The 19,856-nt window shown below is 35.9% G+C and overlaps 1 protein-coding gene and 1 long non-coding RNA gene across 2 annotated transcripts in view; both read right to left on the reverse strand.

Annotated features, from left to right (window-relative positions):
- Positions 1-19,856, reverse strand: part of LOC136804961 (uncharacterized) — a 50,195-nt gene that overhangs the window by 567 nt on the left and 29,772 nt on the right. The window lies entirely within an intron of this gene.
- Positions 76-19,522, reverse strand: LOC136804958 (phosphorylase b kinase regulatory subunit beta-like). The gene is made up of 31 exons (XM_067061490.1): positions 19,417-19,522; positions 17,789-17,930; positions 17,276-17,375; positions 16,961-17,065; positions 16,769-16,828; positions 16,194-16,330; positions 15,925-15,988; positions 15,601-15,696; positions 10,969-11,073; positions 10,258-10,350; positions 10,019-10,076; positions 9,585-9,662; positions 9,082-9,240; positions 8,691-8,800; positions 8,310-8,359; positions 7,982-8,075; positions 7,199-7,282; positions 6,773-6,877; positions 6,160-6,333; positions 5,847-5,911; positions 5,084-5,486; positions 4,600-4,668; positions 3,952-4,011; positions 3,559-3,632; positions 3,095-3,149; positions 2,443-2,537; positions 1,869-1,936; positions 1,499-1,668; positions 1,083-1,157; positions 674-721; positions 76-310 (listed from the first exon to the last, which is right to left on the reverse strand). The coding sequence occupies exons 1-31, from the start codon at positions 19,460-19,462 to the stop codon at positions 167-169; spliced, it is 3,186 nt and encodes a 1,061-aa protein (XP_066917591.1). The 5' UTR covers positions 19,463-19,522; the 3' UTR covers positions 76-166.

Raw genomic sequence — 19,856 nt, forward strand, 5'->3', positions numbered from 1 at the left:
GGGAGAGGGGAGGGGGAGAGAGAGAATATGGTGAGGTGAGTTTCATAGAATTTAGCACGAATAACAAAACATAAACTTGTTATGGTGGGAGGTGACAGGTCCACAGATATTTTCGCAGTTTGAATAGATCTGCAAACTCGTAGGTTTTACACTCATTCATCAGAGTTCAAGAAATGGAACAATTTTTCTGCAGATCATCAGATAATATCAATGGATTATTGTTCAAGATTTTGTTGACGAAAGCACGTGATAGGTAGGTCGTTGAACCACCATTTTCCGTTGGATGAAGTTTGAAGAAATCTTCTTTACTCTGAAAACACAAAATACGCAAAATACCTTGAAGGGAACGCGAGGAGAGTTCGGCGACAATACACCTATTTCCTATTAGCAGATTCATGCAAAAGTCACGAAAAAACGTCGAGTAAACAAACTTTTGATTGGCGGAGGCATGCAAAGATTACCTCATACTCTGGACATTTTGAAAAATATGCTTGTATATGCAATATTTCAGCCAATCAGAGACTTTCTCGACGTTTTTCGTGACTTTTTTACATGAATCCGCTAATAGGAAATACGTGTATTAAGTTTTGTAGAAACTCACCAAAATTAGTTCTTGTCGATATTAGATTCCCTTAAAGTATATTACTGTGATAAATGTCAAAAAATTTTTTACCTTTTCTTCATTTTGTGTTTTGAACATATCAATTGCCTCGTCCACAATCTATAAACAAACAGAAATCAGAATGTTTGGATATCAATAGTGACTTCAAAAAATCTAAACAACCAGAGAAGGTAAAAGCCCATTCACACATTCAAACAAGCTTTTAAAGCCCTCGATAGTTCGTAAAGACTCGTAGAGTGTAGGGTAGAAAGAACACGTATACTTCCCGGGGAGGGGAGGGGGCAATCATGGTCCGACCCACGACATGTGCCGCCCTTAAGGGTAGGTTTTTCAAGAGCCTCGAAATGCACTGTAAGGATGTACTTTTGATAGAGGGCACCATAAGGGTCTCCATTTAGCTGAATGCACAGTATTGGATACTGTCATTTAGAAATCAAGTACCCTCCCCAGGTTTACTTACATCGGTTAAACTCAGTTCAGTTTGAATAACGAGTTCAGGATTGCGACTCAATATTGTGGATATGATCATTAAAAGCTGAAATGAAAAAATAAAATTAAAGAAGCTATGGTCATTTCAATGATTAGATTTATTGAGTATAACATAGTAGAATATTTGTCAGATTCCTCGAACATTGTATTAATTATTGGTTCAACTAGCTGAGTCTTTTTTGAAAGGAACTCAGGCCTAAATCTGAAGTGTTGGTTGTGTACATTCAAAAGACAAGAAAATGAAAACTTAGGTTAGGTTTTAACAAGATCATAGCAGCATGAAAACACGTTTACAGCAGAGGAAGACAGGAACAAGATTTTTAATAAACCCTCAAACCTGCAGTATCATAACCAATGAGAAAATAAATATGAAACATAAAACTGTACCTCGACGATAATTTGTCTATGTACAGGTTTCTTGGCGTGTGAGAGCATCTCCTCAACTCTCAGTCTGAAGGCTGTTTCTCCTGCAGTCATCTCCGTCAAAACAGGTTCTTGAGGTAAAGTGTAAGTGTACATAGTCAAACCATGTTTCGATCTTTGTAGAATACTCCACACTGTAAGTAAGACAAAACAATAACTTAGTGAGCTGATCCCTGTGTCGCAGCACACTTGTCTATTAGGGGGTAGCAAGAATCATTTAAAGATAGCTCACAATCCAATATGTGGTGAAATAGTTTAGGCCTCAATGAAGAGCCAGCTAAAGCGCATTAAATATAATCTTTTATGGTTGACATCTAAAAAAAAAAATATTTACCATGTCGGTAAAACTTTGATGGGACTCGATGAAGAGCACCATTCCATCTGCGCTTCTGATATTCATTTCTAAGGAACAAAAAGAACGTCGTGAATTTCCATAATTAATTAGTTTTCATCATATCGTTGCCACAAGCAGAATTATTACGTAGGCAATTTTAATGGTTAGGAAAGCTGAGAAGATGACATAAGGTCCCAGGTGCCTCTAGAACAAGGGGGTTTGAATGCTCGAGTAAAATCCAATTAAAAAAATTGGCTAAATTGTATTGAAGTGTAATGTAACGCACCAAGCCTACTTTACTTTGATAATACATTAAGTGGATTAATTTTAAAAGAGATAAAATTCAGGCAGAAATCGCCAAATTTAACAAAATCTTTTTAGGATAGAGTTTCTATGGATGAAATGCATTTTTTATACATTTTTAAGTAAAATACCATACAACCTTTAGTTTACCAGAACCTAAATTAAATCCCCGTCAAATTTTAGAAAATTGATCCATACCAAAAATCTCATTTTGGCCAATCATAAATCCACGCCAAAATGGATTCATTTAAGTTAACAATGGAAGACTTACTGTGGTTCAACATCATGCGTCCGAAATTTCCCTTTGCCGTCCAAAACACAAGTAGCCAAAGCTTTGATTTCATTCGGATACATGCTGTAGATGTTCTGTCAAGAAAAGCACATGTCACCATTGCACTCGATGAATAAGTTACGTCACTTCCGTCATTATGGAAGCGAACGTTCGAATCTCTAGAGGTGTCCACTGACCTTTATATATCCCTGGACCAAGCTATATCCGCCATCTTTGATCGATGTTTTTATTTTTAATTGGTACCCGTAAAGAAGCCATTGCAGTGTTCAAAATTAACGTCTACCGGGGCCACATCATCAAAAGTTCTCGAGGTAAAGTAAATCTAGCGCTCTCGATGCATTTACACCGCTATTGAGAAGTGCCGCCATTAGGGTACCACTTTTCAAAAAACTCCGATCAAAGATTTTGCTTGACCGGGTTTGAGAAGCTTGGTCCAGGGTAAATAAAGGTCAGTGGAGGTGTCCCCTTATGCAAATCGAACGTTTGCTTTATCAGTAGAATCTATCAGTAGATAATCTTTTCATAGGTTAAACTAATTTTTGCGAACGAACATAAGACTAGTTTGAAAAGGGTCCTTAAAATACGAAGTTTTGCCAAAAATAGAAGTGGGTAAAGATTAGTCTATACATACGTGCGAACAACCTTCGATGTTTTCTAAATGACTTTTCATGGTGTGAAGAATCCACCTATATTACAAAACAAGGAAATAGTTTGCATCTTTTCTAGTTTATACGCCCCTTTAGCATTCGAATCCATGATATACATGACGTAAGGTTTTCTACGGAAATACCCCGGTTTTAGCCAGTAGTGGCAAATTTAAACTAGACAAAAGTTGTATAAAATTTGCCACTACTGGCAAAAACCGGGGTCTTTCCGTAGAAAACATTACGTCATGAATATCATGAATACATAATAAAAAGCGGAAGCTAGAAAGTTCGAATTATTTTCTGAAAGAAAGCTTTGAGAAAAAGGGAAGGAGCTTAGAATCATGAAAGTATTATTTTCAAAGAAACGGGCCGTCCAAAAAATCTGCTGACGAAGCAGAATCAACAAAAGGATAAAAATTATTTCAGCACTCAGGACATTTTGACATACCCGATGTGAATTTTGAGCATACCAGTAAAAAGTTTCGGTTTGGTCGAGATGATATTGGCTAGGTAGATCACCATCTAAAGAAACATTAAATCAATAAGGGTCGGTTTCCACTGTGTGATAACATGTCACAGATAGCCTGTCTGGAAAATTCTTATCTCACAGTGGAAACGTTTAAAAAGAGTTTTTATAACGCGTTGTCACAGTGTAATCTCTTCTGGGTAAAACAGTAATTTATAGAAATATATAGGATGACCAATTCCGTCACAAAGTTTGAAAAAGCCTAACGAGGAATAGGGATGGTTATTTTTTAAGCTATAAAACTATTGAATCGACATATCTTTAAACATGGAATTAGTTGCCTAGGTTTGAATTGTTAAAAATAAAAACACTGACCTCTTGTTGCAAGGAGACTTCACGGACATCATGTTCAAAACACATCTTATGAATCACTTCCTGGTAACGAAAAGAATACAAGGTATACATTTTTACACACTCCTTCTCAGAAGAGTCAAAAAGCTTTTTGACAAGCGACCAACGGATAAATGCACCATATACGGGCCTCTCCCAACAATTTTTTCGACTTTGAAAGGTAAAGCGTCGGTCGCCGCCCTCCCCACATCTCAAGAGGTTGTCTTCTATCGCTCTTCAGGAAACCCAAGTAAGACGGCGATCGAAAAAAATCACTTTTACTAAGTATGCTTTACTCAGTATGCAGAAACATCAGTCTTAGATTTGCATATCTTGGAAATCCTATTAGGGACCACCAGTCATGGCGCAAAAGGGTGATATCCATTGTCTTGTCTATGGTCGAACGATTAATGATAGCAGATTTTTGTGAGCGATGGTCAACAAAAAATCCGTCCTTCGTAAGTATTCAGAAATACCCTTCAGAAAACCCCTGAGTGTGTAGTGTCTCATTAAGATGCAAATTCTTTGAATTCTTTGCATTTTCTGCTCGATTCTGTTGTAAAGGCGTTGGTGTGAAATGCGACTTATGTTTTAAATAAGTCTTTTCAAAGTAAGAAAGGGACGTTAAACTACCTTGACGTCTTTGGGAGAGAGAGGTTCACTGATCACAGTTTCTTCTTTGCCAAACACACCGATCGTCACCTGAAATGGAAAAGGTATTTTGGAAGGTATAAAGACACGGAATGAATAGATGTGAACCAGTCGAAATAGATCATGGGTAATCAAGACTGGATGCGCCTCCATAACGGCTTTCTGTTGGCTAGACGCAAAAATCTTCAAACTTTTTCAAAGCTTTGGACCAATAGTAAGTCGTCATTAGCGCACAGTGGGCCTGATTACCCATTACGCATTGCGACTGTGTGAAATAGCTTATAGATGTGAACCAGTGAGTTGCCATTGAGTGAGAGCATCACAAGACGATAAATGTACTAATTGTCTTATTCGAAAAGTGTCAAAAAAATAACACACAGAAAAGATGGTTCTTCCGAAAAGTTTTTGACAATTTTCAGACCTCGAAGAAAAAATGAATTTGTTTATGAATTTATCACCAACTAACTTGTTTGCCGGCAACCAGCATTGCAGTGACTGAAGGTGCTAGACTAGCAACCGTTTTATTCAACAGGGTGGCACCTTGTCTAACTACCGACCATTTATGAACGTAACACGCCTGCGTGTAGAGCTCCTGGATACAATCACGGATGGCTTTCCCGTTGAGATCGAAAGCAGGTCCATGTCGTTGCTGGAGCATTTGAAGACATGTCATTTTATTGGTCATTCCGGATGAATTACCGAACAGATTTTTGATGTCCTGATCATCCATGTGTTCAATTCTTTGGAGGTTTTGTGTTTCCGAACCAATCTCTATTTCGTCCTCTTCACAGTTCAGCTTCGGATGATAAACCGATTCGAAACCCGAAAATGTGAGGTAATCTGATTCGTCGTCATTGGTGATGATGTCACTGTAAAAAGGAATGATTATCTTAAGGAACTAATTTTTGCATTTTTGGGTGACTACCCTTAGAGATATGAAAAAATTTCGGCAAAAAGTTGGCATCAACCGTGAAACTTAGTACCGCAAAATGCGCTAATATACCCTCTCTCGCACCGCAAAAATAAGTTTCGTGTAAATTAGTTCCCGTGAAAATTAGTTCCCTTAAGCTTATTTATTAATTAATGGAAGAAATCTTGTTTATATGTTGGAAAGTATTGTTGATAATATCTTGGGTATAAGTTATTTCGCTTCTTTGGCTAACAGTGAAATTCTATTGATTGATATGTTAAAAAGTGAAAAATCAAACTTTGAAGAGAGAAATTCTTACATTTTGGTGCAATGTCGAGGCTCAAGATAATCTAAATGTTCCACACATCCTGTTGAGACCATCGTCTATGGTGAAAATATAACAGTTGAGTTTATCCGGACAAGTTTTTCATGTCTACTGAGAGAGCTAAAGAAATATACAAAAGTCTCTTCACGACAAGCAAAGAAACATAACCGAAAATATATAATTTTCCAAGTAAAGTAAGTTTCAGCAAAGACAAAGCGTTAAGTCCAATCAACTCAATGACCACCGGACAACAAAAACAGAACAAAAAGAATACACGTAAGAAGGATATGAATGAAAGAATAGATACCTGTAATTTTCCAAGTTTGACTTTAGTTCCATCAACAGTTCCAGATTTGAGTTCAGACATGAAGTTGACCATTTCACTAGCCGCTTCTCCACGAAAGTTGTGTTCGCGCAGGAAGAAGCAGACTGTGGGACGACCATGCATGTTCCAACTACGGCTGATAAATGATAACGTCGACTGAAATATGTAAAGGAGGAATTTTATAAAGTGTTCAGAAAATTTTTATTCGAACCCCCCCCCCCCCCGTTTATTTGGCACCTAAGAGTAGTCACATTGAGAGATTTGAATTTGACTGCTAACATATATCGACCATTAAAAACGACCGAAAGACAACACAACTGCACGATTTTAAACAAAAAAACAAATTATATTCTTTTAGTTCAGTTTTCAAACCGAATCTGTTCCACCCAGAGGCAGGATATATTGAAGTGTCACACCTAACTTTTAATAAAGAGAAACACTTTCAAGTTCAGTGCTGATATCACGAGCAAAACCTTCTAAGGGACACCTTGTGACTTTCTATTTTGCTTAGGGAAAATATCATTGACTAAGTACCTTTAGTCGGCGATAAATATGCTTACCAATGGGGTAACATTCTTATAAAGAAATCATATACCTTAAGTTCATCAATAAGGAGTGACATATCTAAAGTCATGTAGAAATCTTTTTCGTCAAAATTGATCGGGTAAGTAACAACCGTTTTGCCAAGGATCTTGTAAATCTGGAAAATGAAGGTTTATTTTGGTTTTCAAATCGGTTACTCCCATTTTAGAGAGTCTCTTTAGGAAACCATAAGAGTTGTCAGAGACTACATGTGAAAGTAGATTTTATAGACTGAGAATAATAGTAGTCAGTAGATATTCCATTAAGTACAAAATATTACTCAAATATACTCTAGATCAATGCTCGTAGCATTTCTCCGGAGTAAGTTTTAATTTTAAAAATTTATTTCAAATATAACATACTTTTGATTAAAGCTCGTAAATTTCCTCAAGAGTCACTTTTGAATTTTAAAAGAAATATTGTGAGATGATAACCTTACTTTACTTGTACCGAGTGCACCCAGTGGTCTTCTTGGTCGCCCTGTCAAGCCGAGCTTTTTGTTCTTTCCTAGCTCTTCGAAGACCTGAAAGAAAATTTTTTTCCATCTTCTTAGTGTTCAGAAAGATATGGAACTGTTATACACTCATTTTTTTTATAAGCATACGGTAAATTTCGGCTGAAGCTCACTATGCTTAAGTAAAGCCCAATTTTGAGCCTCGACTTATGCTTAACCCTATGCTTATTGCAAGTTTAGAAACTGTACATTCTTTAGAGACCAAGTTGTGTTATTTATAAGAGATTACGTAAACAAAATAAAATCACCTATTTTGTTTGTAATTCTTTTCTTCATTCTTCTGTTATTTTCTGAAGTTTTGGAAATTATGATTCTAAAAATTTCTTTGGCTGAGCCTCAAGGTATGCTTAGCATATGCTTAATTTTTCTGGAAATTTGAGTTTTATGTTTTTCTGTTATGCTTTAAACGTTATGCTTTTTAAAAAAATGAGTGTAATTGAAAAACAAAGGCTAAATGGGGCCATAGGGGTCAGCCTCGTTCTTCTATGGCCCAATTTGGGAGGATATTTGAGAGTAATATGATTTCCCTGAACAGCTAACAATCGCTTACATCGGATCATAGACAAAATGTTTTCTTTGTCAGTTTTAAAATCCTTCTTCCCAAAGAATAGAGGGGCGAGCCAAAAAGAGAATTCTGGACTGAAATAAAAATTAAAAACTTCCTGTGATGGCAGGATTATTTGTTGACAGTAAAATAATATAGCATACTTGGACGATATCGTGCGGTGCGCAAATAACAATTGGTTCGATTTCCTTCGGTGTCTGTGTGTCGATCCCATATGTCGCCAAGTTGGCCTGCAAACTGAAATTTGATAAAACAGCAAAATAACATAACTGTTAATATTCGATTATATTTAAAGCCATCGTCAAAAAACAACAGTCATAAACGACGCTCTACTATTCGATACCCTCTCTTATTCGAAGTAAATCATATTTCCCTTCAAAAATCGACTGACATTGTTGTAAAGACCTATCATCATCAAAAACTACCAAATTAACCCAATAAGGTAGTAAAGAATTTCATTCTCTGACTTACGTTCGATGCTCTGAAATCAAACAGACTTGCAAAATATCTGACCCGACCATCTAAAAGTGAAGATAGTAAGAAAATTGATTAGTCTACCCTTGCGATGCTAGTAGATAAAAGAATTGACTTCGATTTCTTTTCAGACTAAACCTTTTGATGCCAAATTGATTGATTTCTGTAATATACATCTGAAATGCACTTGCACCATTTTTATTGGTAAGTTGCAACTTTTCTGAATTTTGATTTTAAAGAAAGTACACAATATGATGTAAGCGATGATGGCTTCAATTTAGTTTGACCAATTCTACTTTTGTGTTGTTGGTGTATAATAAAACCTGTTTTAATTAAGATAAAAAAGGGTCAATCAATTCAATAAATGATTCCCAATACCTGAAAAGAGGAATATCTTTGGTTCTTCAAACCGAGATGTTGAAATGTGGAATTTTCAAAATTCGATCTTCCCAACGGATCGATCTCGTGGATTGAAATCAAGCCGTCCACTAAAGAAATGAGGATTATCTATGGTTTTCGAGTTTATTATTTAAGGTTTTCTTTTTATTGAAATTGGCTGGTTTTAAGCCATTTATTTCAAAGTCAACGAGGCGCAAAAATAATAAGAAAGCTGAAGTAAAATTAGCCTATACTAGACGTCATGGTTTTTTTTCTACCCAGTAACGGAATGAAAAATCTCGATTTTTGGTGAGGTGCTCCCGAACGTAAAATATCCTCGGGCTGAACCTTGCTAAGGGAATTTGTAGAAATTTCTGTAGACAATACTTACAAAGTAGTTTTGTCATAATGTACAATGATTGTCCCCAAAGGAAATAAGTTTTCTCAATGTTATCATTCAAATAGCGTGTTGCTTCATTCGGATTTGAAAGCTCCAATGTGATATCACTTTTTTCCACGTAATAGTACTTCGGGAACACTTTCCCTTGGACTGAAAGAATAAGATATGTTTAAATAAAGGAGAGCACTTTGCAACTGCAACTCCGAGAGCTCAAATTTACGTATCCTACGCTATAAGATATTATCATTTAAATAAGATAAAGTAGAATCAATCAGTTATAAGCTGTTCGAATGCTAAAAATAGTTTGCACTCCACCTCAGTTCACTCGGGGAAACATCTTTCGTATGGAATATAGTTTGGGCGGGAAAGTAGCTTCGATTGTTTTAGAGGTATCCTTGAAATGCCGTGCACTGGGAAAGCTTTCTTGTAAATTCATTACCAGTCCCCTCAAAAGCCAACCGTGAAGAAGTGATAATAAGGTAAAGCTTAGTTACCGCCACTGATGAATGGAATAAGTCCTTCAGTTTGAGTCATGTAGTCGTTTGCTTTGTTGACGTCTCCACCAAACAACGCTGGTAAAAAAGTTGAAGACAAAACGTTACAATAACGGTAACACCGTGATTGGTTGGATACCTCAAGGGAGGGGATACCCCGCATCTATGGTCTGCCACGGAGGGGGGTGCCATGGAGGTACCATCTGATGAATCCTACAATACCAGCGTGGTATTCCAGTGACGGAGCGATTGGTTCCCAGCTCAATCGGTGAGGTTATGTTTCTCAGATCAATTCAACAATGTGTGGAGGGAGTTTATGCAAGGAGAGATCAATAGAAAAAGTGAAACATTCATAAAAATTACATGCTATGCTTTTTTCTCCCAATCTTACTACATCACTAAAAGTGGATAAGTATAAACACTCGGATACCTACCATCAAGGGAAAGATAAAGGAAGAACAATGGCCATTGTGATTCCAGTCCTTCGAATTGCTAAAAATGTATGCAAAATCTCAAATGAAAACCTAATACAGGAAAATATTTTCGAAAACGAAAAACATTGTAATTTTCATTTTGATAAAATATTATATTCGAGTTAAAGAAATGTTAAAAATACCTAACAAAGTCCTTGGAACTATATTATGTACAAATTATTATATTCAAAAACACTTACTTTGAGCTCGGCACGTTCATAAAAACGTTTGGTCCTATTCTCTAGCACTGTGCCATGGCCATCCCGAAAGAACCTTTTCAAACCATACCGACCCTAAAAAAAGCATGACAATTTTTACGTTACGTTAAGCAGTAAAACAAGTGAATGTTAAATTAGCTAAACACACTGAAACGTTGCAAAAATTCCACTTATATTCATGATATATGCAACTCCAATGATTTCATGAAATTGAGCAACTTTCTACCCAATACACCAATTAACGCTTAATAGATATTTTTCTATACACGTTAAAAAAACTTTATCGCTTCAATGCAAGGGTATAAATTTTTACTCCTACAATTTTTTCGATACCGTCGTCATCGAAAACAACTTTCCTTGGATTTTCGTTACGGCCAGTTTCCACTTTCGCGCGAAAATGTCAATCGTTTTTACCTGCAGAAAAATTTACGCCAGTTAAAAAATTTTCGAGCGAAAAATAAAAAGTTGTAAGAATTTCAACTTTTTTAAACCGTTACGTCAGATTTGGCCAATGGAATTGCTTCAAGTTTTCTCTCATTTCACGCGAAAGTGGAGACCGGTCGCTAAAGGTTGATAGGTGTATTATAGACAAAAACCAATCAGTTGTTGTAAAAATGACGTAATGTTAGAAGCTAGGACTGGCACATTGAAAATTTGTTATTGATGAAGAACATAAAAGAGATGAGGACATACCAATAGGTTGTTCAGAACTTTATCTTTGGTCATTCTTCGGAGGTCTTCATCAATGACGGCAAACCCTGGGAATCCGATGATGGAAAGCAGGGCTGCATCTGTCGTCTGAAATGAAAGTTACATAGTGGAGAGTGGACTTTTAAGGTTTGGAAAAAAATTAGTGGAATCTATCCTCTAGAAGTAAAATAATCTAAAATTCATATTTGCTTTGAGTGTGCACTATTCTGTGCTAGAATGTGGAAATGTCAGCGTAATTAAGAGTAATTCCCTTGAGGGTGGTTTCAAAACAAACATGGTTTCTGCCCCCCTTAAAATAGGGGGGGTCAAAAAAATTGCCTTTTAAAAAAGGGGGGATTTTTGTAATTTTTCAAAAATAAGGTGGAATCCTTTATCAAGGGCTGCAAGAATCTATTAAAACAAGAAAAAAGGGGGGACTAAAATTTGAAAATTGTTGATTGAATTTCAGATGTAATGTCTTTGGTTTTATTGATAATAATCTTCTTTATCTAATAATATCTTCTTTCCCGTTTTCGTGCTTACAATTTCATGCCCACTTTTTTGCAGACCATGCTAAATTGAAACTTATGCATGGAATGAACCCCCCCCCAGCCCGCAGGCTTGATTGGCTTTATTCATAAAAAGTTTTATTTGTATCATTTGATTATAGGATCCAGTTTATGATTTCTTTTTATTTATTGAAGTTTATTTAGTTGGATATTAAGCAGATATTCGACAAGAAAAATCGGATATCGAAAATTATTCAGTCGAGCTTGATGATATTCGACGAAGCGAAGCTGAGTCGAATATCAATAAAGCGAGACTGAATAATTTCGATATCCGAATTTTCACGTTGAATATATGGTTTATCGTTCACCAATTAGCAAAAGTGTATTTTACTTTTTGTCCCATTATTTTGTCATTCAGTCTTTCTCTCTTTTTATAACATTTTCGAACGTTTTACTATCTTATTTAAGGATGTCAATTTCATTGTTTTTTTCTCTTTAATTACAAAACGTTAGAATTTCCTTTCTCTTTTGTTAAAAAGAACTTTCTTTTATCTGTTTTATTTATGTGACATTTAAATAATTATTTGATCAAAAAATTATTTTCTTTATGCTCGCTGCTACAGAAGAGATATTTTGCTATCGGATATCTAAAAATATTCGACAGTGCGTTTTGCTTAAAGGTGGGGGGCGTACGAGGGTTGCCAACACCGAGATACCGACAGATTTTTCTTAAATCACCGTAATACCGACAAAATTTTCCTTAAACACCGACACCGACGTCTTTTAGAGCAAGCTTAAGATTTTTATTCTTAGTACGAATGCTCAATATCACGAGCGTAGTAGTGCACTAGTTCAATTTTTCTTGGAGAAAACTATCGCCGATTCAAGGGTTTCAAATCTTTAAAGCTCAGTTTTTCAACGACTAGTGGATAAACAAATCCAGAATTTTTAGGGAACACTTTGAAGGGTTTAAAGTGCTATTTTTGCTTTAGTGCTTACTTTAGTGCTTACTTTAGTTGACTTTGAAGAAAAGCATTTAAAAAGTTTTTAAAAGATCTTACCAAAAAACGAGGGAACAAAAGAGATATCTGAATGTATAAAGTAATGGAGGAGGAGGCGCAACCATGGTTTGCGCAAACGGAGAAAATTTTCCCATTTTTGTCCTCTTGTTTAGCTAAAAGAGATCTTTTTGAACGTTATTAGAAGTAAATCTACCTTAGCCGAAAGCACCGTTAGAAAAGGGCGCCGCAAAAGAGCTCTTGTTCAGTAGCGACCTGGCTTAATCTCTCGATGGTGCAAACTATGAAATAGGCGCCCCTGGTATTTTTTGTCCTTATTTGCGCCCTCCATCATTAAGTGACATAAACTGTAAGAGCAGTGAATGGTTGAAAGTAGCGCCCGGAATCTTGGAGTTAAGAAACTTGGAATTTTTATTTATACGAAGATGGTGGTAATAATAACTTGATATTTATTTCCTTGTATTTTGAAATGTAAGAATCTTCTGGACAAGGAGGCGCAACCATGGTTTGCGCCGACAGAAAATTTTTCAACTTTCAACTTTCAATCTGTCTAAAAACGCCCCATATTACATAGTTTGATTCGCAAACCTCTATAGATATATCTCCTATATAGAAACTTTTTTCGCTAGAGGATGAGCAGAAGCCTACATATTACAACGATTTAGCACCAAAAATAAAGCCCCTCAAATAAAATACATGAGCTGTTGATACTTGAAATTGAAATTTTGTACCTAAGGCGATTTTGTAAGGCGATTTGTTCTACACAACATTTTTGTTTTCTAAAATTTTCTCATAAAAATTACCTGATAATCATTAAGCTTTTGCGCCGCTGGTCTTAGTCTTTTCTCCATTAATAAAGATCAATGGCTAAAAAGAGGCAGGAATAAGGGGCACGGAAACAAGAAACGGGTTCTTTGAAATTTTGGCGCCGCAGGCAAAAATCTTTGTTGTGAGAAAGGTCAAACCAGCTTAAAGCCACATTGACGCTTTTTAGGGAGGTCTGAATTGCTGTTTTAAAAAATGCTGACATTTTATACATACAGGTTGTCCCTAATTAAAGTATCGAGTTTGAACATGCGACTGAGTAGAAAAGTTTGTGTGTGTTATCGCTAAAATATAAGAACGTTCTCCTTCACACAGGCTTATTATAAAAGGTAGTTACAACGTATAAATTAATCCTAATGACAAAGAAAAAAGAGGGAGAGCTTAAAATACAATTTTGTGAACACGCACATAAAACTTTCTACTCAATCGCATGTTCAAACTCGATACTTTAATTAGGGACACCCTGTATAGCACTTTTTTAAACCAATCATCAAAACAAAAGAACGCGCGCAACGTCATTTCATTGATCAATTAAACAATAGAATGTCCTCTTTCTAAAATTACATTTTAACGACCCGAAAGTTTGCAATGTTTTGACTTTTAAGAGATGAATAAGAATTGAAATAAAGTGTCTGTGTTTTTAATGCAGTAGCGTGAATAATGTTATGCTTTTGCAGAATAAGCAAAGAGCCTCATGTATGTATAGAGTGGCTTTAAAAGAGCTCCTAAAAAGGAGAAAGTTAGTCAGCATAAGACCACAAAAACCACAGCGAGCCAACAAGTTTCGATCTTTTTGTTAATCTCTCATTTGGTGATTTATTCACGGCATGACATTATAACGGAGAACCCCTCCCGATCCCAAGAAATTGGTTTTCTAATCATTCACGGGTCGAAACCCCTGAAGCCTTAGCATGTTTCTCATTATATTGTCTTTAAAACGCTTTAACCAGACAGGGTCGCAAACCGATTGAAACAAAGCCACGCAGGTAAAAGAAGGCACAAGCATGGTTCGCGCCGACAGAAAAAATATTTCAGGAAATCTCATTTGGCTAAAAACGCTCTCTTTTTCACAAAACTAGTGATTTTACTACGCCATCCAGATAAATAGTTCGTTTGATTTAGGCTGAAACTAAACTGGTATTGAAAGCCTGCAAAGAGAGCTCTGCAAGGGGAGGACCACAGGAAGTATTGTATATTGAAAGGCAAATGAGATATGATTCGAGGGCCAACCATGGTTTGGCCCGAGGAGGCAAAATTTGAAATTTAAGGTGCCAGAAATGCTGAAAAACGCATCTAAATCATAGGTTAATGGATTATTCCGTAAAATGAAAGAATTTAACGATTGTTGATTTTTGATGAGTGCTGCATTCGAGACCTCGAGAAATTCTGCAAACTTGGCTTTCTTTACCTGTTACCCACTATTATGATTTTTTTCATAAAGTGCACATTTCCCGTAAAGAAGTGGTTAAGAAACACCATTATGCACACAATTTTAAAAAGAGGATGAGACAGAGTAGCTACCAAAAATAGCTATATTATAGCTACAATTCTAATCGTCATAGCTACAATTCTTGATATTCAATAGCTGAAATGCAGATTCAAAAACTTTATGATATCCTTTGAAATATGCAGATTCACCGCCAATATTTCCCGAATCACCGAAATACCGACCCAAAAAATCAATTTTACCGTCACAGCAAGGCATGTCCAACACCGAAATACCGACACTTTTTACTTAAAACACCGAAACACCGACGCAAAAAAGGGTCAATACCGACACACCGACAAACCCGTACGCCCCCCCCTTAAAGGTGGACGATAACATTATGTATATACCCATTATAATGTTGATGGCATTGGCATGATATCAAAACAATCGTTGTACTTTGTTATTGTCAAACTCTGAAGAGAAAAATCTGAGGGGGACTCCTTTATTTTTTATTTTAAGGGGGGGGGACATTCTAACAAGGGGTACTGGTAATTTTTGTTCGATTTAAGGGGGGAGTTTTCTTTAAGGGCAAAATTGCATTTTAAGGGGGGGGTCAAAAATAGGCAGAAACCATGACAAAGCGATTGGATTCTTAGACATGAAAATTTTTTTAACTAGAAAAATGCTATCAACCACCAATGATATAACTCTATTTGAGGAAAATCCCTGTCCCCCTTCTTCGCCTCAACACGAGACAAAGTGATATTCAAAAATGAAGGCATACGCAAAAACGAAAGAGCTACTAATCACAGAAGAGGTAGTCGAGTTGTTTACTTTTGATATTTCATCCTACCTTTGAGCTAGATTCTCTTGGTAATAGAGAGTGTAAAATTGAGCGATTTCGAAAATGCGCGTCAGGGTCAACGTACACCACCGAGTTCAAAGTACCCTGTGAAAAGAAAATCATTAGATTGTTAGTAGTAAGTAGACGAAGGAAAAGGCAAAATGATTACCAAGGTTTTTATGATTCAAGATAAAAAAGTTCAAGATAAATTTCGAGTAGTTCGACTAATAGTGTGTTGCAAGTAGGTTTTTATATTTTGGTGGAGGTTGTAAAAGAGTTACTTTTAGTGACTTTTACCAAACTTTATCTTACAAGTTATTTCTTCTCAATTACCTTGTTACCAAAGAGGTTCAACCCGTTGATCGCTTCTAGTGCTGCCTTCACCATACCAACAGAACTAAAACACAATGGGGCAATCTTTTAGCTAAATTACCCCTAAATCAGTCTTTTCTTGTTTACCGAAACCCGATGAATGATGGGAAGAATCAGTATGGCTGTTGATAGATGAATGTGCCTTGAAAGAAAACTTAACTTAAACTTCCACTTAAATAGATACCCCCAAAATCATACAAAAAATAAGTATAAAACCTCATCCAACTGACCTGGCGTGCAACTCCCTGTGTCCATCATTATAGCGAGTACCGCATTCCCAAATACCGTAGTCTGCTATCCGGTAAGCTCGTTCGATGTAATACACAAGGTTTTGAATGAAATTCACCTCATCTATGGTAAAGATGATCTGAAACAAAATCAAAGCAGTTTTTCATTAGTTTTTCCACTTCCTCTACTGTTATGTTCATAAGTGTGTCCCCTTCGTTGAAACAATTTATCTACTGTTTAAAAGATTTAGCATTTTTCGGAGCAGATAGATTCGATATTTTACGTGGGTAGCCCATTAATCTAGGACTTTAAGACAGTCTTTTCAATCGTTTTCACGGGGTGAACGGCCAGCCGGCTCGGCTATCTATGAACTGAATGGATCATTGGAAGGAACCGCGAACCCCTGGTTTGAGATGCTGATGTCCTAAACCACTTGGCCAGCACTCCTTCAAACATTTGTTATCATTATCATCACTATTATTTGAATTCAGCATGAACAGCTGATTTTAAAAGAACAAAAATCCATCAACATTGCATGTTGTCCAGCATCTTCTACTGCCAAAGTAGGGCTACTTACATACAACCCAGAAGCAATCATTTGTGAAAGAGCCAACAAATACAATGCAACTACATCAAGCTGAAAAATACAAGGTGAAAACCATTGAAATATAAACCAGTAGAAATTGGACCGAAGTATCTCTATGATTAAAAAAGGAATCAACATGCGATGATGCATTCGAAAAATTTCAAAGATTTCAACCCAACTCACTTGTAGTTTGTTGTGAGCTTGTTCATCAATGACGTCAGTTGTGTGAATGTTGAACTTTGAATGTAATGCGTGTGAATAATGCTGATCGATCTTGAACTTCTCTAACTATAAAGACAACAAGAAAACTATGAAATCAAGTAAGTCTCTCGTACGATAGGGGTCTATTTCTTTTTTTATACCCGGGAAGATACTGGAGATTGCCATCCTGTATGGCATGAAACTTTGAGTGTGAAATTTCTTTAACTCATTTACTTTACCCAAACTAGAATATTTATTGTTAAAAACTTTCTGAAGATTCCCAAGAGTATTAGATACCTGTTCAGATTGTCTCATATAAAAGAAAAGGATTCCTCTCATGCACTTCACAGCACTTTGTTCCAACTCGAATGTTCGTCCTTCATCGTCATCCACGTGTCTGCAAAAAGATAATAAAGCCGTGTTGTGAGGTTTCGTTTGAATCCACAAATCCTACTGACAAAATTCTAGGAAATTGATTTTTCGATCTTTTTAGGGAACCCAATAGAACAATTGTTAAGCAAAAGAGCATGTTCAGATGTACAGTTTCGTTTTGTTCCGAAACGAACCGTCCCAAAGCACTGCCTGAACGTCAAAATTGGAAACGTCAAAAAGAGGACGTTAAAAAGTAAAACAGATCGAAACAGTTCCGGTCCACTATTTCAATCAGAACTCCAAAATCACTATCAATACTTCCTCTCCGTAATAAAAACCATACAAGAGAGATTCGAAACGTCTGAACATAGACTAAAGGAGATATATTTATGCTAGAATGATAAAATTCCTTCCTGAGCCAAATTTAAACCTTCAAACCTGTACGCCAATCCTAAGGCCCAGATAGAAATTGCACAGTAGACATTATCTCTGACATGACCTTCAGCCTCGCTTTCATGCGATGTATCCAATGGAAACAGACCATGTGTCAAACTTTGGTGATGTAAAATCTCCTTGGTCACTGAAAATTGAAGAGTTATATGAATATAACTATAATATAACTACCGGGTGCGCCACAAAAAAGTTTCTCTCTTTAAAACTAATTTTCTCGAAATATAACATTTTTAAAAGAACAATTCTTATTTCATCGGAAAGAAGAAAGATAGACTTAAATTTTGAGGGGTCATTTATTAAATTTGATTCAGTAGATCAAAAGTTATGCTCAATTAAATCAAAAAGTTAGTTTTTGAAAGTGCTCAAAAACGTTAAAAATGGACCTATCAAATTAAACAGAAGCATAATTACATGATGCATCAGTATTTTCGTTTCAGTAATCAAAAATGATAATTAGCTGTCTAAATGACCTTTTCTTATATAAAGGAAGGTTGAATTATAACAAATGGAAGAAAATTCGTCGAAAAAGGCAAAGAAATCTGGCAAAAATTCATAAAATACATCAGATATGGGTTTTGAGGTACACCCAGCCCTACATCGACTTTATTCAGTCTAGAACCAAAGATCTGAGGAAAATTTCGGTAAAAGTAAATTAAAATGATTCTAATGAAGATTTTAAACCCTTTCGACCCTTCAGTTTCTAAATTTTTAAGTGTTTAGTTACGGAAAAATGCTTTTAATCATGTAAAGGCTATGGCGATTGCCAATTTTAAAATAGAAATTTGATAGCTCGATTTTCAACGTTTTCGAGCACTTTCTGAAAATAACTTTTTCATTCAATTGAGCATAACTTTTGATCTGATGAATCTAATTTAATAAATGACCCATCAAAATTTAAGTTTATCTTTCTTCTTTCCACATGGTTTCAGCCCACTTTTCAGGTGCCCCCATTGAGCATGGTGCCCCCAGCAATTTAGGTCCCCTTGAAAAAATTGCTTTGAGTTAGGTACCCCTATTCAGCAGATAATTTCTTTGAATTGACACTTTTTGTTCTTTTGTCATTCCTAAAATCATGCTCACGCATGAACGCCTGCTAATAAGCTTTGTTGTTATGCTATAAAGATGGCGGCTGTAAATCAAAACAATCACATTAGAAAAATATAGCAAAAGATGGCGTGATGGGAAACGAAAGAAAAATTGGATGGGAAACTAGGTGCTGGGGTAAAAAAATTCAATAATTTGAAATATTTTGAAATATTAGATTTGGAAAATATAACCAGCCCCCAGAGCCTCCATCAAGACAGCTAGGTACCCTTAATGAATAGGCAACCTCAAAGAATTGCAAGGCATTAGCCCCCCTCTACTAACCTGGCCTAGGTGCCCTTCAGATTTCTGAGGGGGGCTGATACCATGCCCCATACGTGTTCGAGTTATGGAGACTCAACTCTGCTCTACTGTAGTATTAATAATAGTTTCAACGGTTGTATAAGGGTAATATTAGAAATCTCCAGACCATCAAGAGCCATAAAGGGGGATAACCTTTAACAAAATAACATGTTTCATTCGATATTGAATGAAAAAACTATAAAGTGAAAGTAATTAATTAATTTTACCTTGGTTATAGTATTCATCAAGCAATTCATTTCGATTTTCAACCATTTTTTTGTTATCTAATTCTGATATGTTTGTATATCATTTTTGTGATGTTTATAAATATTGTTATCTGGAAATAAATAAAGATGAATATATTCAGGAAACAAGCAACCTAGTTGTGAAACTGAATGATTTGAGATAACAATACATTGAGATGACAAAACCTACCATTTTTAAAGATTAGAATGCATTAAAACAACTTGCAAAATAAAAACTGTTGTATGGAAATAAATACAAAAATGTTAAGATATAAAGTTAATGACAAATACAGTTTATTCTGAACTGTATATTGAACTTCTTTTGTGTATTTAAAAGACAACGACTTTAAAAGATCCAAAGAGTTTCCATAACTTTCTCTCTTCAAGTTGTTATGATACCTTGCTGTCTTAGATTTGTATTT

This window comes from Clytia hemisphaerica, unplaced genomic scaffold, assembly GCF_902728285.1.
Source record: "Clytia hemisphaerica strain Z4C2 unplaced genomic scaffold, Clytia hemisphaerica genome assembly, whole genome shotgun sequence".
In the NCBI taxonomy this organism is placed as follows: Eukaryota; Metazoa; Cnidaria; class Hydrozoa; order Leptothecata; family Clytiidae; genus Clytia; species Clytia hemisphaerica.